Source organism: Alligator sinensis, unplaced genomic scaffold (genome assembly GCF_000455745.1).
Source record: "Alligator sinensis unplaced genomic scaffold, ASM45574v1 scaffold204_1, whole genome shotgun sequence".
NCBI classification, from domain to species: Eukaryota; Metazoa; Chordata; order Crocodylia; family Alligatoridae; genus Alligator; species Alligator sinensis.
In genome coordinates this window covers 508016-531624 of record NW_005842363.1, presented here as the reverse complement: position 1 = coordinate 531624, position 23609 = coordinate 508016, and the positions used below count along the sequence as shown (strand labels likewise).

General features: G+C 41.8%; 1 protein-coding gene across 4 annotated transcripts in view; it reads left to right on the top strand.

The window, feature by feature from the left end:
- The window catches only part of TRPM6 (transient receptor potential cation channel subfamily M member 6), a 116187-nt gene that overhangs the window by 16585 nt on the left and 75993 nt on the right, over nucleotides 1-23609 (top strand). For 3 of the 4 annotated variants that reach the window (XR_003095374.1, XM_025210661.1, XM_025210659.1), the window contains exons 2-5: nucleotides 13938-14017; nucleotides 15352-15390; nucleotides 22266-22446; nucleotides 22684-22897. Coding sequence is in view for 2 of the 4 variants with exons in the window: in XM_025210661.1 (XP_025066446.1) it covers nucleotides 13938-14017; nucleotides 15352-15390; nucleotides 22266-22446; nucleotides 22684-22897 (514 nt within the window). In the remaining 2 variants the exon portion in view is untranslated. Of the gene's footprint in view, nucleotides 1-13937; nucleotides 14018-15351; nucleotides 15391-22265; nucleotides 22447-22683; nucleotides 22898-23609 lie in introns of those variants that run through there. The other variant, XM_025210662.1, reaches the window with a different exon arrangement.

Below are 23609 nucleotides of genomic sequence, written 5' to 3'. Positions count from 1 at the left end.
CCCCATAAAAATATTGTTATTAATTATTGCTGAGAGGGCCCAGTCTGAATAGGAGCTCCATAGTACTAGGTGTTTTTTCAAATGTATAGGACAGAGGTGTTGTATATATATATATATATATAGCTCACAGAGCTGTTTCTTTTTTCTAGAGGGACTAGGAGTTTAGGGGTTGGTGTGAGGTGGGGGCAGGGGCTGCTGCAGAATTTGGGGTTATGGGGCCCTGTTAAGATTCCCTCCTCCTCCCCCCCCCGTAGTTTACGTCTGGCCCACAGTATGGGGTGAGTTTGACACCTAGGTACAGGAAAAATTGGTCCTTGTCTTGAACTGCTTATAAACTTAGGTATGTTCTGCACGCAGTTTTGTACCAGTGCATATTATAGTGACACAGCTACATTCAAACTATATCATTACAATTAAAGGGGTAGAAAGGTTGCGTGTAGATAAACTTTGAAGACAATTTTTTCAAAAGCTCTTGAGGAGTCTAAGACTTATCCAAAGCCAATAGGAGCTAGGTCCCTAAGTACCTAAATCACTTTGGAAAACAGGACCTATCTGCTTCTGAATATTCTGCAATAAGGCCCCAATCCTGCAATGTGTTATGAGCAAGTAGACTGGTACACCCATACAGAACAAAGGACATGGTCTTAGCCTGTGTACAGACATTTATTTTTACCAGAAGAAATTTCTTCTTGTAGAAAAATAGTGCAGGGACTGGACTGTTTGCTCCAACCCTGTGGCTAGACAGCTTACCTGTGAAGCTTTCCAGACAGGGGGCATTGAAGTGCTGTTCCCTGGACCACCTGTACCCTTAAGGGAGGCCATTAATTGACAGTCTGCCCTTATCTCTGTCTGGAAAAGGGGGCATGCTGTCAAGTGGTATTTGGTGGCTGCTGAAGAGCAGCAGCTGCCATAGACAGTCCCTGGAGGGTTCCTGCCCACATCCCACCAGTGAGCGGATTGGAAGGAAGGAGGATGGCATTTTCTCATGGTGGGAACCTTCTTGGTTCTCCCCCCTTCCCCTCCATAGGAGAATACCTTGGTTGTACTGCTCCAGGCTGATCCAGAAGGGATCAGGGGGAGGGGGAAAGAAGCATTTGGGGGCTGCAGCAAGGTGCTGGGAGCCTTGCCAAAGGGGCACAGCAGCCTGCTTTACCACAGCTGCTTGTCATCATGGCAAAATGCCCCTGCCTCTCTCGAACTCCAGTGTGAGAAGCAGGCATGAAACAGCTGGTGACTGCTCCTCCCCTGCCTTCCCAGTCAATGGGGTGGGGGTAAGGGAACCCAGAGTGACACCGGTATTAGGAAGGCATGGGAGTCTTTTTCCCCCAGCTTCATTGCTCCTGGTCCTCAAGAGGAACTAAGCCAGGGGAAAGTGATTAGGCTTTTAGTCTCCCAGGAGATGCTCTTGGGTGCAATTTAACCCTGGTTGTTCCCAGGTTATTTTTCTCCTTGAACTGCCATTTTTGCTTTAAAAGAAAAAGTCTAAACATCTGCACACTTTGGGTTTCTACCAGGAGAACAGCAATTGTCCTGGTAGAAACTGAGCATCTATATGTGGCCTTGGTAGAAGGCAAAACTCCGAAAGTAAGTATAAGAAATCAATTATTTTGGGGGTTTCTGGTTTATGTTGATAGTTTTTGCTTGCTTTCTAAGTTGTTTTGTTCTATTTTGTTCTCTAATTGTAAGCCACCCCAAGCCTTTGTTGGGAAGGATGGGATATAAATTGAATGAATAAACCAAAATGGAGAGGATATACAGGGGGAATAAGAGAATTCATAGAATCATAGAAGTTAAGGGCTGGAAGGGACCTCAAAGATCATAGAGTCCAAATTGGTAAAAAGATGAGTAGGCTACCCATGTGCATCACTTGATGCATCACTTGACATTTTATAACATTGTGAAGTAACAGAAATCTTCAGATACTCATAACTTCCTGTGTCTTTTGATATTTGTACCCAACCAAAGTAACCCTGTCCCCTGCTTATTTGTATCATTTGATGTATATGTTTGATTTCTCCTGTCTGTATCCTATCTCTAGCCACCTGTTTACTATGCATTAATACCATTTTTTATTTTAAAAAGTGTAAACAATTCTCATTACTTCTTTCTTTCTATCCTCCCCTCCTCCCTGTAAACAATTCTCATTACTTCTTTCTTTCTATCCTCCCCTCCTCTCTGTCAGTAAGCCTCTTCATTGCATTTCCCATATGGATGCAGAAGGAACACTTCTGTGTAGAGGAACAGACATGGGTCCTTGTCAGATACAAGAACGAAGAGAGTATTTTGTTCAAGCCAGTAAGATGCAGTGTGACTGAATACACAAGGAACAAATCTGTTGAGAAAGAAGCTGTATCAATTTTCTAAAACAGAATAGTATTTTGTTTACAATGGGAAGGGTGCTATGGACTTGACTAGGAAAAACTCAAGCAAGTGAAAAGTGCAGAATTTGCTGACTATGGGGGATAGGGGGTAGAAAAAAACTAGTGAGCAAAAAACAAAAGTACATCCACATATTCAGTTCACATAAAAGTTTAAGTAAATAGTAATCAATTGATAGTCACATTTTAACATAGTCCAATAAAATTTAAACTATCTCATGTAACGCAGCAAGTACTTAGCAAAATTGCTCTATAAAGATAATGTTGATGTATCTGGTGAAGCCCTGTTCTTATAGGAGCAGTAGATAGATGACTTACTTCATCACTCAGAGCCAGGTAGGTAAGAAGTAAAGTGATTGGGTCAGTAAAGTTTCAAAAAGAGTTCATTGAGTTGGAAGGTCTTTGCACTAACTCCTAACCAAGGTAAGTTCAAGTGGAGCAGTGAGAGTAGCCCCATAACAGTTAATCTGAGCAAGGTTTTATGCTTAGAAGAAGCTGCACTTTACCCAGAGTAATTCATGCTCAAAGCATCAATTCCATGGGAGCTTGATAAATTTTGACTAAGTGGGGAAAAAACCCATAAAAACTACAAGATCAACTCAAAACTGGAGTGACAGATAACCCTTCAAATTAACTTATTTTAAGTTGTGGGTTATTTCTAATCCACAGCAGTAATGTAAATGAGTGCTGAAGGGCCAATTCCTACTTTTTTTTCTTACATAAGGAGTTTTTTTGGCTTGAAGGTACTTGTGAGTGCGACAGGCAGGCATTAATCTTCAATGAGAACGGATGAACTGAAAACTACAAATGCTACCTTCAAAGCACCTGTTTAAAAGTGCTTCTCACTATATTAATTTTCAATCTTAGGCTGAAATATATTTGGAAAGATAGATTTACAAACAGTAATTCTTGATCCCCTGCTAGTGCTTACTAGCTTGCTGACAGCATGGGTGACAGTTTTAAGAGTGTCTTAAGTAGCTAATAATTAGGACACTTTTTTTCTATCAGTAGAAATTATAAATTAGATAGCTATCTAGATATGCATGGCTGCCAATATTAAATAATAATTCATATTTTATGCTTCCCATTAAATTAGTTTTATTGTGGACTGAAAAATGTTATGTCATGTCATGCATAATACCGCTTTTTAGCTACCACATTCAATGATCACAACATTTTTAGTTGGCCTGATGGGCCTGAGCTATGAAGACCCAGATCAGAACTTCCTCAAAACTCTAATGTATTTGGATTCTGATTTTAATTTGGCCTGTTACAAACCTAAGAATGATGTCAGTGGCAACACGTAGAGGGTGCACAGGGGTACACATGCACACCCTGAGAGCGCCGGTGCACCCCCTGACTGGCCACGCTCACCATTTAGGTGATGGGCAGGGGGGGCAGGCGGGAGTGCTGGTGCCCCCCCTGCAAGCACCGACTGATCACTGCAGCCACTCCCAGCAGCAACCACAGCCACTCCCATGCAGTGATCGGCTGCAGCAAGATTGGTTGCAGGGCTCCCTCCCCCCACTGGTCGGCAGCATCAGCTGCCGGGAGACCCTCCACCAGTCGGTGGGACTGGTTGCAGGGGGGGCACATGCCTCCTCTGACTAAAGTGGCGCCAGTTGCCCATGAATGATGTTGTCTCTTATTCCAGCTGCTTTGTGTATTTTCAGCAATATAATGTGACTAGAAAGCCAGCTTAATCAACTCCTTGAAGATTCATTCCATGTTGAGGAATCCTGAGGCAGTCAGCATAGCATCTCTAGCAGTAATTTGTTCAGGGCTTTGTTGAAGTGATACGACTGAAGAAAACAACTTATGGCCAGGTAGCTAGATAAAGGTGAAGCCCTGCACCTGGGATATACTTCAAGGGGACTAGTAGCTAGTCTTGAGCACTGTAAGCCTTCACTTTCCCCAGGTCTGTGTCAAGAGCAGCTCAGCTGGACTTGAGAATTTAGCCCTTATTACCCAGCTACAAAGTACAGATACATATATGAACCCTGGAGTTTGAGGTGTTTGGGCTCATCTTCCGTGAACTATGATTTAACTTTCCAATTCATTGTGCAGTCACTGATAGCAGGGAGGCTAATTAACCTTTCAACATTATTGAACTGAAAGCAATGGGGTTTTTTTTTCCTTTAGCTGTTTAGGTCTATTTCTTAAAGCTTAAATAAGTGCCTTTGGTTATATAACAGTAAAATAAAACCTATTACCAATCACAGAGGAGGAGTTATTGCTATACGTACAAAAAGTAAGACATGCCATAGAATAATAAATTTTCATATTCCAGATGTGATTTATGATTTTTGTAACTATCTTGTTTATGTGCACTTACTTGCTGTAGGACTTCCAGGAGGCTGTTCCAGAGATTTTCCTTCCTAGCCCACACTAAGCCAGATGATAGGGATGCTTGTGAGGTTGACCCAGTACACTGACTGCGGTATCTGTTCACTTGTTTTTGTGTCTAAATAAAAAAGATTTTTCTCATAACAAATGTGGACATAAAACACCAGGGGCCAAGTAAATGAATATTACATTGCAATTGTAAATGTTCCCCAAGTTTAATGAGAGTACAGTAGAGTACAGTGATTTTGGGGGAAAGTCTCTGTTGTTCTTCCTAGGATATACTTTTGAAAATGTGGAACCTACAATTTGGATGTAATGTATGGAGAGCTTACTTAGTTAAAAGGGTTGGTGTAGGGGGGTGTCTTCCATTGATTTCAGTAGGTTTTGAACAGGTGTGGATCCAGGCTTTGGCAAAGAGAAGTGCTGCACATGATTCTTACCCTGCCCCCACCGGTGCAGGTATATAGGCTAGGGACAGAAGTTACACATAAACTGGTTTAAGTCATCAGAAACTGGTTTAAATTTGTAACAGAACAGAAATTCAGTGCACATAAACCAGTTTCAAAATAAAACTGGTAGAATGTAGTATCAGATTTAGGTCAAACCAGTTTATGAAACTTCTGTCCCAGACCGCTTTCTAGTTTAAATTAAATCAGAGTTCCCCAGCATGCTTTCCAGTCCTGGGCTGCACCGGGCTGTCTGTTCCAGCAGAGAGGGTTGGGGGAGTGGGGTGGTGGAGAGGAAGGCAGGGACTGAATCCCCCAGGCAAACCCCAGCTGGGGTCTGGGGCCAGGGAACGGGGTTAAACCCCCCTTCCCCTGAGTACAGGTCTACCTTGCCATGCTAAACTTACTGAAAGTTGCTGCTGGCTGTACTACTGGACTACAAATAACAGAGGCACCTGGAAGCAGGAGGAGGAAGTGATAAGCAGGGATCCTGGTTTTCTCTGATTAAAAAAATCCCCAATTTTCGGTGTAAAAAAAGTAACCCAAAACCCACATTTTTCCATGATTAAAATGAAACTTCACTAATGTGTGTGTGTGTGTGTGTGTGTAGTGGCATTTCATTTTGAACATGGAAAAACGTGGATTTTTTTATACCTGAAAATTAGGGATTTTTTTTTTTATCGGAGAAAACCAGGATCCCTCCTAATGAGTAACCCTGCAGAGTCCCGTATGTGTGATTCTGGACCGCACACCTCAGGGGCAGCAGGAAGAGGAAGTGAATATGCAGCCCAAGCCAGCTATGTGCTAGAGAGCCCTGCTTTAGCACCCCCTGGCTTCAAAAGTGAGTGTTTCCAGTTGTTTCTCAATTTAATCTATACAGTTTAGACTAACCTGCAAAGAGTAAATTGATTCAGCCTCGAGCTTTTTGACTGTTTGTACTTAGCCATAGTGTCATGGGAGCCTCTGGGACTTTCTAAAGCCCCCAAAGCATATAACAATGCCTGCTTTCCCTTCTGTGCTCAAAGGCATGCCCTGTCCCCTCCTCTCCTGTTTCTCCCTCTCCCCTGCCTGCCACTGCTGCTTGTCCGGCTGTCCCAAGGGTGGGAAAGACTCAAAGCTGATTCTGCCTGCTCTAGCTGGGCTGCAGGGGGGCTGGGCTCAGCTGGGAACAGGGCAATGGCAATGGTCAGTGGTTCCCTCTCCCATGCCTGTTCCTCAGGGACCAGGCAGGGAGGGAGCCTACCACCCCACCCATCTCTGCTGCTGTCGCTGCTGGGAGCAAGGGGAAGGGAAGGGGCATGTCTTTGAGCACAGAAGGGAAAGGTGGGATTCTTGCATGCTTTGGGCTCTTGTGGTGTGCTTCAGTCTGAAAAAGGTGTAGAGCCGTGCCACTGCATCCCCTCTGGATCTGGTTTTGAATCAAGCTTGGGAAATGTTTTCCAAATGTCCATATAAGGCTTTGATCCAACCAGGCATATGTAATTCACCCTAAGCTTGTGTGTAGTCCTGCAGACTTCCTTTTTACCACTGATGCATTTTAAAATTAAGAGATTGGTCTCAAGTAACCTGTCTTTAGTTTTCAAATACTAGAAAGCTGATGGAGACCACCAAAGGCAGAGAAAATCAGCCCAGTGCTGTCAGTGCAGTGGAAGAATTTAAACAAGTGGCTCCCCACAATTCATCTTCCGTGATCGTGCATTTATGTTTCTGTAACTCATCTTTTATTAATTTCAGGTACCTAAAGGGGGTTGGGAGAATATTCTTGATTCTACATATAGCTAAATAAATTACCACACTATTTCTAAGATTTTTTCTCAGTAACTTGAAAAGAGGCTCCATTGTTTTACCTCTGGCAGGAACAGTTTTAGAACAAAATAAACAAGCATTAAGAAAAAAGAAATTGAATGAGATGCCAGGTCTATAGAGCATTTATGGTATTACTGAGGGCCTAATTTGGATGGTAAACCTCTTATTAAGAGTGAGGATGGCTGAAAAGAAGATTGTACCGAGCTTGACTCTCAGGATGCTTGCAGGGCTAACTTTTAGAAAGATAAAGTTTTACTTGTAAACATCTGCTATAGACTGCTGTGATATAGGACTTATAAGTTGTAAAGAAAAGTGGCTACATTTCCAGGACATGATATGTCCCTTTCAGGGATTTGCTGTACATCTAGTTCATGTTTAAAAGGGTTTAAAATAGTTTCAGTTACTCTGACTGCAGAGAATGTAATCCTTGATAGGCTAGACACAAGAGGAAATGCCTCTATCACAGTGCATACCTGCATGAGGTCCAGGTACCAGCTGCCCTGCAATAATTTCACCCTGTTAAAAACACATTTTCCTAATCTCTAGCCTTGCAAACACAGCCAGGGTTCTTTTAAAAAAAAAAAAAAAGGAGGTTGAAATCTTTCGTAGCTGATACCACCAGTAATAACGTTGTTGTAGCGTCAACATATGGACTGAAAAGATCCTGGTTTAGAGATCCATAGTGAATCCACTAGACTTGATACTGCTTAGAGAATACCTGATCTCTTCTCATTGCTTTGAAGGAAGCAGTTTCTCAAGCAGTGACTTCTTATGTGACACATGCCCATACTACCAGGTGTGCTACTCCTGTTCGGTCTTACAGACTAAACAGCAGTTGTGAGTCATCCTAAGATGGGAGATTTCTAATGGCTAATACAGAAATCACAGTTTTCTGTGATTTAGTACTGATGCTAGGTCCCAGCACAATAGCATAACTAAGGGAGGGTAACTGGGGTACAAGCCCCAGGCACTCAGTAAGGAAGGAGAGTGCTAGAATAGAGGCAGGGGTCTCCTGGCTGTGCTGCAGACAGGCAGAAGGTTAACTCTGGCCCTACAGGCACTCCTGAACTAAGGTTTTTACTCCCTTGTTCCATATAGAAATAAATGGTAGTTGCCTTATTAATCTCATAGCTAGTGCTGGCACCTCCTTCTGCAGTAGTGGCTATGCCATGGTGGCCCTGGATACAGATGCTGCCAGGTACACCTTTGCCCCAGTATTGTGGTAAGCACCATGATTTCAGCTCTTGAGGAAGCTGTGTTTTGGGTAAGGTATAAAACACAAGTCAGCACCATTAGTAACCAGTAAAGACAATGACACTTTTAGCATGGAACCTTCTGCTCAGTTGTTCTTGCTAGATTTCAATTGACTTATATTCTGCCTAAATTTTTGTGCTTATTTTTGGGTGGTCAGTGTTCACAGTGTAACCTTGTTTTCCTCCATTTGGTACTCAACCAATGAATAATGCTGATTGTCTGGTGGTATTAAACATTCGTTAAACTCTCTCCCTGACTATGACTTTAAATAATGACCACAGCTTTGTGAACTTTAGAGAGAACATTGCAACAGAAGTGTATACAATAGAGAGAATTTCTAAATGGCGAGGAACAGGAAGGAGTGAAAGCAAATACTGGAATACCCTATGTTCAATTTTAATTCCAAACCCTGTAGTACTTACACAACTGTAAAATATAACCTATTCTTAAATTAAATCTTTTTACTGGTTGCTGGCTGTAGGTTCTGATCCTTCATTGAAGTATTAACTTCAGACACAGACCTCCATAAAAGTTATAGCCCAGATCCTTATTTGAATAAATATAGGCAGAAGGTAGGGTAGGGAGGTATCTTTGAAACCGGTTCTGAGAGGCATGCCTGATTTCTGTCTGACTTCAGAATAACATGGCATATCATCACCTCCTGGTTTAAACTAATACAATAAGGATCTCTTCCTAAGTTTACATAAAGATGTATAAATATTTTGGTTCTCCATTTGTGCAGGAGCTAACAGGCTTAGCTTAACTGAGAGGTACAGTTATAGATTTATGGTTTATTTTTTGTAGATTCGATTGTTATATTTATCTGTGATTTTTTTTTCCAAGTCCAGATATTAAATACAAATAGATCTCTTTCTGTGCTTTTTGATATGTTAAACAGTCTTTTGTCCTGTTGTCCTAACGTGAAGAAAATATTTCAAACATGCAGATTTTTGGCACTTTATTTTTGCTAAACTTCATCCTGAATTAAGAATGATATGCAAACCAATTTTATTAGTATACATAGAAATTATAGAGAACAAGGAATGGAGATGATTACACCATATATTCTACAGTCTTGTTAAAGCACCTTTCGGTTTCCTTCCTGGAACAAGGTAGAAATTCTCTATTCTTTGTCAATCCCATTTAGAAATGTTGTGGAATATGAACCATGCTGTTAAAATTAAGTAGTGAATAGTTTATGACAAATTAAGATTGATGCTGTGTTTATATTTCATATCAGATTTTGGTATGTAATTTGACACACTTCTCTATTTAACTCGACTTGAATAATAGAAAAACAGGTATAGAAGGGGTCTTGGAGGTTATCTAATCCAACCTCTTGTTCAAAACAGCATCTTCTTATATATATATGTCTAAATATCCCAGACAAATATTTAATCCACACAGAAAAGCTTCCAGTGATGGAGATTCTGCAACCCTTCTGGGCAATCTATTCCAGTGCTTAACTATCTTAGTTAGAAAGTTTTTCCTAATAGCTAACCAAGTGAGTGCCTCTTACTCCTGATCCACAGCTCCCCATCCCTGCAGCACTGCCAGAGGAGGACCCAGGTCCACAGCCCCTTGCCCCTTCCAGCAGCACCCAGCTGCTGCCCGTGGGAGGTGGCAGCTGCTGTGGCCTGAGTGGAGCATGGAGCCCAGCTCCCTCTCCCCCATGGGTGGCAAAGCTGGAGTGGAGCCAGTGGAGGTCGGATGTGGGCTGCCTTCTGTGGGCTTGGGGCTCCCTGCTCTGCTGCCCCTCCACCCCCTTGGGGCCTCCACAGCCTGGCAGGCAGGACCCAGCATAGCAAGGCAGAGTGGGGGGGCAAGCTCGGTGCCACTGCTGAGAGCCTGGCACTGTAGTGACATGGTGCTCATTGCCGACCTGACAGCAGTGGGGGGCACACCTCCTGGTGGTGGCACCAAAATTCACTGCCCTGCTCTGCCTTGCCACTCCAGGTCCCACCTGCTGGGTTGTGGAGGCCCCCGGGAGGGAGAAGCAGGGTGGGGAGCCCTGAGCTTGCAACTGCCCCTGCCCTGCTCACAAATCTGGGGGGCGCATGCCTCATACTCCACTCCCCAGGAATGTATGCAGTGGATGGGAGCCAGCTCTCCCTCCATGCCCCGGATGAGCTGCCCGCAGCTCCCTGCCTCAGCCCTCTGGTTGCACATTCCCACCCCAGCTCTGGCCCCGAAGCCCCACAAACCACTCCAGCTGGGCAGTACGCCCAGCCCTGCCTGGCTCCATCCTTCCCTCACTATGGAGGCCTCAATCTCCCCCCTACTCCCCGATTAAACTGTAGGGACCTGCAAGAGCTGCTCTTCATGCTGCCTGGCTGCTACTTGCATGTGTGCACAGGCGCATGCACGTGGCACCCCCTGCCTGATTGCCTTCCTTCTGCTCCCCCCAGAGCGCTGTCAGCCTGCAAGGGAAAACCTGCTGTTTCTCATTTTTTTTCTCTTTGAAAGAAGAAGATCTGCATTTTTCTCCTCAAAAAAAAATCTGTGTTTTTCTCCTTAAAATGAGAAAACCTGGGTTTAACTGCATTTTTCCATGGTGCACAGAAAACCTGGATCCCTGCTGATAAGGAAACAAATAACTGGTATGGCATTTGTTACTATTGAGTTTTACACAAGGAGCTACTTGGGTAACCTATCATACTAATTTTAATGAACAGTTCAGCAAAATGAATTCACTCTCAAGGAAGTGAGTCAAATTAAGGAATATGTTGCTTTCTCCTGCTTTTGGTAAACTAATAATTTAATTTACAAGAAACAGCAGTGAATTTTTAAAGCTGAAAATCCCTGGATGTTGTAATAATAATATCAGTTCAATTCAACAATGGGTAATTGCTCAAGAAATTAGAATGAAGTAGCCTGGGAGGTATGAGGCAGCATTTGTTTCTAATGGGAATGTTTCCGAATGGTTTTGTGAAATGTAGGTACAAAACCTGCTATCCTTTAATGGATTTCATGCAACCTCTTATCAGCATCTCCTCTGAATTGCATTTCTGTATCCTTTTACAACATTTGTATTCAGTGAATTTCTTTCTGAGATGATTAATTTTTTTTTGTGTCACTTAGTCCCTATCACACCCTGAAGATCATCTTCCCTGCTTTCCTTTAATTCTGTGATACAGCTAGACTCAAATTAACAGTTCCCAGAAGAACATACACACATTAATACCAGAAATCTATTTTCTTACAAACTCTTTAATCTTTGTTGACAAGGGCACACATCAATTTCCATTAAAATCAAAGAAAAGATTTGTTTCAGTGGGAGCTGACATTCCATACACCAGTCAAATCATTAGCCAGATGCATTGAAAATGATAATATTTAAGGATGTATAACATAATTTTTAAAAGTAGGATTATTAAGCATCATAATTCTACTAAACAAATCAAACAGGAGTTTCTGGATTATAAAACAATCTTTACTGAATAGAATACTCCTGACTGCATTCTGTGAATTGAATTGCTGGTACTCTTATTTGCTGTGTTATCTACTATTTCATAGAGCATGAAAAGCATAATAGATTCTTTAGAAGTGAGTCTAAAGAGGGTCCCTTTGTATAATAGAGGGCAAGGATGTATAGCCAACAACCTGTGGCAGTAACCACAACCCACCATAATTCCTTATTAAGCCACTTCATTGAATGAACAAGGATTTGAAGGCAAAACAGTGACTCCTGGGTCCTCGTTCTGTGGCGATTTGTTATCCTACACACACAGATGTATGTAAAGGTGATAAGGGCTTACAGCTGATCAGAGTAGATCCCCCTAGAGGGAACTGTTCATTGGAAAGTGCACCTTGCACATGGCTCTCATTAAAGTCCAAGCTGTGCATCTCTGCTCTAGTCAGATATTATGTAAGAGACTGCAAGAACCAAAAGCTTGTGTAGCCTGATAGCTAGGAACACTAATCCTAGACCAGGTTGCACATTATGCTGGTGAATAAAAAGATCCCTGCCCCAAAGCGCTTACACACAAATGCATGAATACACACACATTCCACCCCTCCCCAAATCCCAACCCCTAAAAAACCAAAAAAATCTAGATAAGACACTATTAGAGTTGTTTATCTTTGAAGCAGTTTAACATCTGCTTTTTATTGGGGTATCTCTCTTTAACCTCACTTCTAGTGTTCAGAATTGTGAAAATCTGGCTCACCAAATCTCAAATGGGGCGTCAAAAAACTGAAGCACACCAAACTGGAAGATACTTTTAAAAAATGTTTGCGTGTTGCAGGGATAAAGGTTCAAAACCTCCTGACAATGCTTCATGAAATATCTACACACCACAGTGAATATTCAGATTGCTCAGACCGTGTCATTGCACACTAAACTTACTGACCTTGGTTGTGGTGCTTTCAAGCATAGTGGGTTGCTTCATAAATTAGAAACAATGTAGCCTCTTCAAGTGGGTTAATTATCACTGTCCAGTGGCAGAACCAATTAGCCCCTGCATGGTGCTGCAGAGAAGTAGCTACATTACTTTCAGTTGAGGAGGCAGCCCACTCAGAGCAGGGCTGCATGCCTGAGGGCACTGTCATTGGGGGGCAATAAGTCTACTGGGTAGACAAAGCTTAAGTTGCTTTGCCATCTCCTAAGAGGTTTATCCAGGGGCCATTGAAGTCAGTGATTTTAGTAGGCATTTGATCAGCTCAGATAGTCAATGTTTTCTTTCAATCACTTACCTTCAGCATTTCTGTATCCCAGGAATGCTCAACCCCTGGCTCACAGTCCAAATCCAGCCTGTGGAGTCATGGCATCTGACCCACAGGACTCCCCGTGGATTGGAAAATTTGGCAGCAGCAGGGGAGTGGGAGCAATTAATACAGCCACCCACTGCTCCTGCCAAATTCCTAAGCCCACGTCCCCTTCCCTTCACGTGGCCAGATTGGGGCCAGGCTGCCTTCTCCCCGCAGTGCTGGGCCATGCACCCTCCCCCTGCATGGCCATGTTGGGGCTGAGCCATGCTTCCTTCTCCCCACTCTGCCAGATTAGTCTGAGCCACATCCCCTCCCTCTGTGCACCTGGATGGGAGCTGGCTGTTCCCCCTTGCCCACTGCATGACCAGATTGGCCCCACCTGCTAGATCCAACCCATAGACAGACAGGGCACTGCCCATCCACCCCACAGGGCAAAAAGTTTGAGCACCACTGCTCTATCCCATTTCAGTAAAGTTTTGTTAACCAAGTCAACTGCAGTTCTTAATATCTAGTAAAACATAAATTACAAGAAGTTACAATAAGCTCATAAAAAATTATAGCTATCATTCTAAGCCTGGTCTTTTTCAGTTATTACACATTTAATGAGATCAATGAACACTAGACAGTGAACATGCACCTTTGGGGTGGAGGATACGTTCAAACTTTCATATCTTTTCTCACTTCCAGTTCTGAGTCATCCTAACCACTTCATTTACTTTAAATTTTGAGCCTTCTCTGAATCAGATTTCACATATATTAATAAGAACTCAGATTCACCAGAATCTCCCTGGTGTTTGAGGATGGTAGCTAGAATTGTTTAGTTTCAAGGTTTGGGTTTCTGCTCATGTTAATTGGCATTTAGTTATATCTAACATAAGAGTGGAAATCATTTTGAAATTCTTGTCCAGCACTATAGAAATGATATGATATTTGTTGAGATTTTCTATGAGGTAGAGGACTGTAATTATGTTTGATTATGTTTGATTTTTCTTTTCAGTCCCCGAAGTCTTGGATTGAAAACATCTTCAATAAAAGAGAATGTGCAAAAATCATTCCTAGTTCTAAAGATCCACACAGGTATAGTTGTGGGTTTAGTTTTCTTTTTATTACATTTAAAGAAAAGCCAAAGCTGACATGTAGATGTTGTAAAGTAGTGTAGATGCAGTTTTATTTTATACTTTTGCAGTGCCACCATTATGTGAGTGCCAAATGTTCACTGTTACCATTCAGTTAAGAATGCCTTCTAATATTAGGTATCAAGGATGGATCAGATACTATACACTACTTGTTTTTCTGTATAGGAATGGATTCAGCAATTCTTGTTCATGTGATGTTGTTCGAAGTGTCACCTTATGATGATTACTAAACACCCCCGACTAGATGTGATGATAGTGTCATTCGTTAGTTGTTTCATAGACAGTGCCGCTAACATATTTTTATGCTAGGCACGGACATTAAAAAAGTCCGAGGTGGAATCTAAATTACTCAGTTTTCTGTAAGCAGTATAGTTTAGATTGGTAGCAAACAGAACACATATTCATCCTTTGGGGAGATGGGGGAGGGCAAATCTTAGACCCAGTTCTGCCATTTTTAAACCAGTGTATGTGCCAAACTGTTCTGTTATGGATATAGACCAGTTTCCGATCACTTATACCAGTAAAAGTATAATGTCCCTGTTTGTACCTGGCCTTAAAGTATAACAATGTTTTTTGATGAGTGCCAAAACCTGTAACAGATGATCCTTCTTGGTTTCCAGGTATATAGGTTTTAGTCCACTAGCAGAAAGTATGGCCCAAATCAAGAGACACTACAAGAAAAAAAAATATGATGTCTCTTACAATTGGATAACTGATGATAGAAATTCTATGTAAATAATAAGGTAGAATATGTTGCCAGTAAAAGGTACTATCAATCATAGTACCCCTGACAACCAGCTCTGTGCCAGAAGAATGAATTGAATCATAGTACTCTTTTACAGAATACTGGAAAGAGCTTGAAGGGGGAAAAATTCAACCTGTATTTGAAAAATGGAGGAAAACAATTTTTTTTCTTCTCAAAAGCTTTCTGAATAACCACCATAGTAGTATTGCAGGAGTAAAGCACATGGATTCAGTTCTTGAGGTATTAAACTGTATGGGGCCATATCATTCTGAACACATTGTTTGTGACTAGTATATGAAGATAATGACTTCAGCTATGAAATTCAGATTAGGCACATTATATAATAGAAAGCAATCCAAATAAAGCACTCAGCTTCTCTAGTAGATTTTCAAAGATGATGAATGCAGAAATCAGTGAGTTTCAATGTTATTGCTTGAAATTTTTTCACTTACATTTTGTGACTTGTATTATTATTTACCAAATGTTTTCTTTTATTCATTAATGAATTGCTTATTGTTGTGTCCTTGCAGATGTCCTGCTGGATGTCAGGTGTGCCAGAACTTAATCAGGTAAGACTCTATTAAAGTGAGACTGTGCTTTCTAAAATGAGCTCAAGTAAGAATAGGAATTCCTAATCTAGCAGGAAATAAAACAAAACACTTTAACCTCTGAAAATGTTGAAATAGCATTTCTGAGGTCTTTTGGGGAAAATAATTATAGATCCTGCTAAAATATATTTCATACTAAGGCTAAATTCACACATGCAGGGAACTATTTAAAAAGTATTTCTCTGGCTGGTTATGTGGATATCAGATAGGAATATGTTGAACACCTTATTAGGCAGCTAATTCCAGCCATCTCATGGGAGATGCAGGATGTGAAGGCAATAGGAACTGGGTGAGAGGGGAAGTGGTTGGACTAGCATCCTTTGAGGGGAAATATAAAGACCACTGCTTACACTTCCTCACCCCATCCTCCCCTACCCAGAAGCTTGGATCTATGCCTCCTACCAGCAGTAGCCACAGGTATTTCAGGACTCCTGCTTTGTGGGACCCCAACTTTGAGACATAAAGGATGTGAGGTCCCTGTAAAAGTGTTTTAACTGTTTTCTATCACTTTGGGGAAGAGAACCAACCTGGACTTCATGCAGTTTTGTGTTTTTAACAGAGGGATGGATTTTTTTAGGGAGCTGATTTTTTTAAATGTATATTTATGGAACTTTTGATCAAGCCTTTGAAAATTATGTTAATGTCTCTTCATAGATTCATAGAGTGTAAGGCCAGAAGGGACCTCAGAAGATTTCATAGATTTCATAGACATTAGGGGCTGGAACGGACCTCATGAGATCATAGAGTCCAGCCTCACTGCCAGCCAGGAAGTCTGCAGGGATCAGATGATCCCAGCAAGATAAACATTCAAATGCCTTCTGAATGAGTCCAGCGCAGGTGCTTGCATCACCTCTGAGGGGAGTTAATTGGTCTAGCCTCCTGCACCAAGCAGGAAAGACAACTGGGGTCAGGTGACCCCAGCAAGGTGACTGTCTAGTCTCCTCTTGAAGATCTGTAGGGTAGGTGATTGCACCACCTCTGGAAGGAGCATATTCCATGGTCTGGACACCCTGACTGTAAAGAAGTTTTTCCTAATGTTGAGTCTGAAATGGTTTTCCAGGAGTTTGTGACCATTCCTCCTGGTTTTCCCAAGGGTACTCTGGTGAACACTTGTTCCCCGAACCCTCAATGTACTCCGCTAATGTAGCGGTAACCTGTTACCAAGTCCCCTCTCAGCCTTCTCTTTTTCAGGCTGAAGAGTCTGAGGTCACTCATTCTTTCCTTGTATGGCTTGCCTTGCAAGTCTCTGATTATATGGGTGGACTCTCTCAAGCTTTTCTACATCCTTGTTAAAGTAAGGCACCCAGAACTTGACATAGTACTCCAGCTGTGATCTCACCAATGCTGAGTAGAGCAGTAGAATCACTACCTTGGTTTTGCTGGAGATGCATTAATTGATGCATGCCAGAGTATTATTTGCTCTACTGGCTACAGCATTGCATTGCTAGTTCAAATTCATACTGTGGTCTATTATTACCCCCAGGTCCCTTTCATTCATGGTGCTGGTCAGTTGGTGCTACCAAACCTATAGGAGTGTGGAGGGTTGTTCATCTCCAGGTGGAGTACTTTACATTTCTCGATGTTGTCAGAACTTCATCTGGTTCTGATCCACCCAACTTGCTAGCCTGTCTACATCTGCCTGTATCTGTAGCCTATCTTCAAGCATGACCACACTTCCCTATAACTTGGTGTTGTCTGCAAACTTGAGCAGTGACCGCTTCATCCCCACATCCAAGTCATTGATAACAATGTTGAAAAGTACTGGACCAAGTACCGACCCCTGTGTGATGTCGCTGGCCACTTCTCTCCAGGATGACACAGATCCATTCATTAGAACTCTCTGAGTCCTACCCCGCAGCCAGTTTCCTACCCACCTGACTGACTTGGAGTTCAGCCCATAATAGTTCAATTTTCTCACGAGGACATCGTGAGATACCAGATCAAAGGCTTTTTGGAAGTTGAGATATAGAATGTCAACCTCTTCTTTCTTGTCCAGTTGGTGTGTTATTTGGTCATAAAAGGAGATGAGGTCGGTGAGACAAGACCTGCCCATGATGAAACCATGCTGGATGTCATTCAGAATCCTACCTTCTGCAAGCTTATTGCAGATAAACTCCTTGATGAATTTTTCCAGCATTTTCCCTGGAATAGAAGTTAGGCTAACTGGCCTATAGTTACTTGGGTCCTCCCTCCTCCCTTTCTTGTAGATGAGCACAACATTGGCCCTCTTTCAGTCCTCATAGACCTCTCCAGAGTGCCACGAGTTGTGGAAGAGTTTCGCCAGGGGTTTCGCAATGACTTCAGCCAGTTCCTTCAGAACTCTTGGATGAAGTTCATCTAGTCCTGCTGACTTATATATGTCCAACTTTTTTCATTGATCACACACCAGTTCTATGGCAATAGTAGGAAGATGGTCATTCCTACCCTGCTCATTCTGTACCCTATCTGACATGATTTTCCCCTTGGCCCGGTGAAATACTGAGTCACAGTAGTCATTCAGGAGTTCAGTTTCCTCCTGAGTGCTGGTAACTAGCTGTCCTGAGTTGTTCAGCAATGGCCCCTCACTCCCATTTGTTTTCCTGTTGTTCCCTATGTACCTAAAGAAGGACTTCTTGTTGTCTTTGATTCTTGTTGCTAATTTAAGTTCGGTCGTCATTTTAGCCTTTCTAACCCGTTCCCTACAATTGCAGGCTGTTGTTGTGTAGGCCTCCTTGGGGCCTCCCCCAAACTTCCATTGTTTATAAGCTACTTTCTTAAGAGGGCTGTGATTTCCCTGTTTAGCCAAGAGGGCTTCCCTGCCCTTCTGCTACTTTTTCTCTGCATGGGAATGGACTTCCTTTGTGCTTCAAGGATAGCTCCCAATAGCATGCACTTAAGATCATGTTGTAAAGGCTATCAGATCAACACTTTGACTGTCCTGGACACTTGCTGGTACAGAAAGTTCTCTCTCTCTGTCTTAACACTACTGGGGCCATTTGTTAACAGAAGAAAATTATTATTTATGGTTGGACAGACAGTGAAAAAACTGGTGCATACTACCAACTGTTATTACGGTTATTTAGCCTTAGTCTTACAGTCAATTTCACATTTTCTTTTTGTTTTATACTTTTGAATAGAAGAATCAGATTTGTCAAAAATCATAAACAATTTTTTAAGTTGCACCAATAAGAAGGGACTCCCTAGAGGCAGGTATTTGGCTCAGCAGACTTAAAATGGGCTGAAAATTTTCTCGAGATCCATCACAAGGTGTCGTCTGTTCATTTTGTGTCCAGGGTGTATGTAACCTATATAAAACCAAGCCAAGAGATCTGGTAGATTCTTTGTGTGGAAGGAAGGGGCTCTTGGGATTTTGAGGAGTCATCATGGAGGCAGGAGTTTGTGGAGAACATTTCATTGTTCCCTGCTAACTCTGCAGCTATCCCAGATAATTTGCTAGTTGGAGTCACTGCTCTTTCAAAAATCATCAATTCCTTATGGGCCCTGATCAGCCACAAAGGAACCTTGTAGAGTTTTCTGGTCTGCTTGGTTTTCTCTTGAGATTTTCTCTGTGAAAAAGGGATGATTTGAGCCCATGGGACTGAAATGCCTTTTCAGCATACAGAAGAGTCGTACAATGAAAATGGTATTCGCAAAAATAACGGGTTCACAGATTGATGTGGCCATATCTAGACAAATACTAATGTGTAATAGATTGTTTAACCTGTATACTTCCAGTGCTCTCATTATTGGTAGAATGTACTTCATTTAGATGTAGACTGTAAATATCATGCAGTCATTGCCTCTTCAAGAAATTGGCTCCCATCCATTCAACCTTTATGAAGCAGTGATGGTAGCTGACATTTAACAGTTGTTCTTTAATTGTCAAAGAATGGTAGGCTATAACCTGAACTTTATATGGCAGCATATCTTTGGAAAAGGGCAATAAGAATAATGATGGCTTCTTGTTAAGGTCACTCTGACCTGGTTCTGTCTGGTGTCTAAGTCATTTGTTGACTTTCTCAGGGTTCATTGTTGCAGATGGTTTCATATTTTATAGGAGAAATGACTATTTTCCAGCTTTGCAGTGACCTTGCAGAAATGACTGTTATCAGTATTGTAGTGATAGTTAAAGTCAGTTTTTGAAACTGGAAACAAACTGTTTATTAATACACTTGCAATATAAAGTTCAACTGTTACTATTGCTATTTAGGAAAAAAGGTCCAGTGCTTGTTAGACCCTTTAGCTCCAAAACCATTGGCTTAATTTCTAATGTCGGGTGATAGATTGCTCTCCCCGTATGATCTTCCCTGTAAAAAAGTAGAAAGAGCTGGTAGCATGGTTTTATAATATATAAGGAGGAAGAAGATAGTAATGGTGTGGTGGAATTTAGATGATAATTTATTGTGTGTGTGAAATTGGTTCCAGACCTCATAAAACACAGTCAAGCTTTGATTAATTTGATTACTTCTCAGTGCTTTCTGTTCAGGTTTTGGCAATAGCTAGTTCATACTGGTTTTGACTGGGGCATTGTAGTATTTAACTGGGTTTACTGTTTGATCTGTTACTTGTATACTAATTAAGTAGTAATAACATAAGGAGATATTAAGATCAGCTTTTCCCTCCCCCCTTTCTCCCACATAGTTTAGAGACCACTGGATCTTTATAGGTTCGTGGGGAAATAGTAGGGATGTCTGGATTCTTGTGTTATTTTCCTTTCTTTGAAAGATGCCTTGTAACAATTGTGTTAAAATTAAAAAATGTCTATTCTCACAGGTTCCCAAAGTAGTGAAAAGGCTTTGGGATGAAATGAGAAAAGCTAGCATAGGAAGATTAAAATTTCAGCTCCCTTGGACTGCCAGGGAAATTTGTTCAGTACATGGCAACAGTAACATCATCATTGCTTTTGCCGTGGGGAAATATCTGTAGTTCCCACTGCTGGTCCCTAAGAGCCACTGGAAGAAGTGATGAGCAAGTATATTCCTTGATTGTCTTCTATTTCTAGAAAGCATTATGTTCTACTCTTCTTTTTGGACTACAGTAACTTCCAGAGCCTCCATCCTCAGAGCAACTGAATTTGGTGGCAGGAACTAATTTAGATTGGGCCTGCCAATTTTTTGCCTCATTTCATCTCTCTGAACATCTCACAGATTGGCCCTTAAATTGACTTAACCCTAGTTAGGTGGATATAAATGTAACATCTGCATGTACAGATGTCTGTGAGGGTTAGAATGGAATAGAGACTGAAGAGGGCAAAGAAAAAGAGGGGGGTTGTACGTGGGCGTAGATTTAATGGAATAAGGGAAAGAATCCAGAGCACTTTTTCTTGTTAACGGACTGGTATGCTCATCACTGTTTTGTTTGTTTGTTTTTTTAAGATTTAGAAAACACTCGTAATTTTTAATGCTGGTATTTCGGCTTGATTTTGCCAATAGAAGCAGACAAAGTGAGTGGGAGAACAGTATCCAGGAGATGACACACTAGCATTTCACAGAAGTATTTTAAAAGCTTATAGCTAAGTAGACACAGTCAAAAAGCCTGAGGCTGAATCGATTCAGTCTTTTCAGGTTAATCTAAACTGCAGAGATTAAATTGAGAAACAACTGGACACACATTTACTTTTGATTCAGGAAACTCAGCCACATGCCTGCAGTGGCTCAGGCCAGAAGCTGGGGGGTGCTAGAGCACAGCTGTCTGGCATGTAGCTAGCATGGACTGTGTGTTTGTTTTCTTTTCCTGGTGCCCCTGAGGTCTCTGGGATTTGCAGTCCAGACTTACAGCAGCAGGACTCTTCCTCCTTCCAGACATAGGCAGGGGCTGCTTCCCAGTGCCTCTGGGATTTGTAGTCCACAGTTGTAGCCAGCAGTAAGTATGAGTGGGGGACAGGGTGTTTAACTTCCCCTCCCTAGCCCCAGCCCCCAGCCAGGGTTTGCCTGGGAGTGCAGGGCAGCCCCTGCCTCCCTTCACGCCCCCCAACTCTTCTCTGCTGGAGCAGACAGCACAGCACAGCTCAGCCCAGGGCTGGAAAGAATGCTGGGAGCCTGATTTAACTTGAACCAGGAAGGGGTCTGGGACAGAAATTTCATAAACTGGTTTGACCCAAATCAGTTAAGTCTGATGCTACATTCAGCCAGGTTTATCTTAAACCAGTTTCAGCCATTTTGAAACTGGTTTATGTGCACTGAACTTCTATTCTGGTACAGGTTTAAACTGGTTTCCGATCACTTGAAATGGCTTATGTGTAACTTCTGTCCCTACCTTTAAGAGAAGGTAATGTCAGATGCATTAAAAAATGAAGCTGAAAATTGACAATATGATATTGATCACTACAGTAGAGAGTCCTGCTAATGGCCTATTTATGTCCCATTTCAGGGGCAAGGTTTTGTACATTCAGTCTATTAGTGATCAGGAAATTAGTGTAAAGGTGAAATAATTTCTGTGTAATTAAATGGTCTATGCTTGGGACTTCTATGTGCTATGGCAGTACAAGTTAGTAGTAATAATAAGAATAAGTATCTGCACCTCTGTGTTTCTCTGCCAGAAATCCACGTGGCTAAACATAGTAAGAATTGAAATTTTCAGTTTAGTTCCATAATATTTTATAATCTTGACAAACTGTTTTAAGTTTTTCCAAAGTGTAAGAAAAAGACAAGACTCAGAGATAATGACTACCAAACAATATGTATTTATAATTTTTCTCTCCTTTATCCTTTTGCCATTCTTGTTTGTTTTTGTTTTGATATCAGACACCTGCATAATGCTGCCATCTTTGCAAAAGAAAGTGTTATTCGAGAGATTCTGATCAAGACCTGATAGTTAAGTCTGTAATATAAAATCATGATTTTATTTCCAATTTTAAGATGCTGTTGTGGCCGGCTGATTGGAGATCATCCTGGGATAGATTATAGTTGTCCTACTTATCAGTCTGTTGGGGAGAGTAATGATGAAGAATGGTGTGTGCAAAAACACACGCAGATAAGTCCCACCGATGCATATGGTACTATCAATTTCCAAGACGGTGATCACACTTACCATGCCAAGGTTTGCATACATATGTAATTTTTCTTGATTTTAACACGTTAGATTGCCCAATTCTTTCTGCCCAGTCAGCTGCTCTGCTTTCTGCTCCCTGTCCTATCTGCTTCTGTGCTGCTTGTCCCCTCCACTATCTCGTATGCTACACATAGAGGTTCTCCGTGCTACTTATTGCACATATGCTGCCAGTTGACCATGCTGGTTTTAAGAAATATATAATGAATATATGTCTATTTTTTCTAGTATGTTAGAATCTCTTATGATAGCAAGTCAGACCAGCTGTTACATCTGATGGTGAAAGAGTGGCAGATGGAACTGCCAAAGCTAGTGATCTCTGTTCATGGAGGCATCCAGAACTTCAAGCTTCCATCTAAGGTCAAACAGGTTTTCAGCAAAGGACTGATCAAAGCTGCTGAGACTACAGGAGCATGGATAATTACTGAAGGCATCAACAGTGGTACAGACATTCTTTCTCTACATCTGCCTCTATACATTCCTTGTTCTTGGTCTTTCTTATATACAATATATGAGCTTGAGGAGTGTTACAATACAATTACAGCAATGATTACTATAATGCAATCATTCTGGATACTTATGGCACAAAATAAGATAAAATATTAGAAATAAAGAAAAACTGATATTTTGACTGAGTGCTAGACATCTTACAAGATCGGTCTGGTATGGACAGATACCCTAAGCCAGCCATCAGCAACCTTTCCTGGCCATGGGCTGGAATAACCCAGCTTGGATTTGAGACAGGCCAGCCCTAGGCCCCTGCTATTACTGCTGCTTCTCTGCAGGGACTGTAGGGTGCTGACCCCTGCCCTAAGATATAGCTATACTATTTATCATTGACTGGATGACTATAACTTTAGGAGGAGACAAATTACAGAAATGTCAGGTTGGGTGTATGAACATATTTATAATAAACCTTCACACACACACAGACATTCTGGAATATTGTATCTGATGCCACAGGAGCGTCTGATACTGCCTATGTACTTGGCCTTACATGAAGACAGCTTGGCCTGAACATGTACTCATGTTTGTGTGCTGCTCTTCTGTTCTCTCCCACCACGTCTTAATCTTAATGGATAAGCAGAAGGCTCCCACTGTCACTGGGACTGCACTTGTGTGGCCATGGATCTCTCTCATGGGGCTCCTGCCTC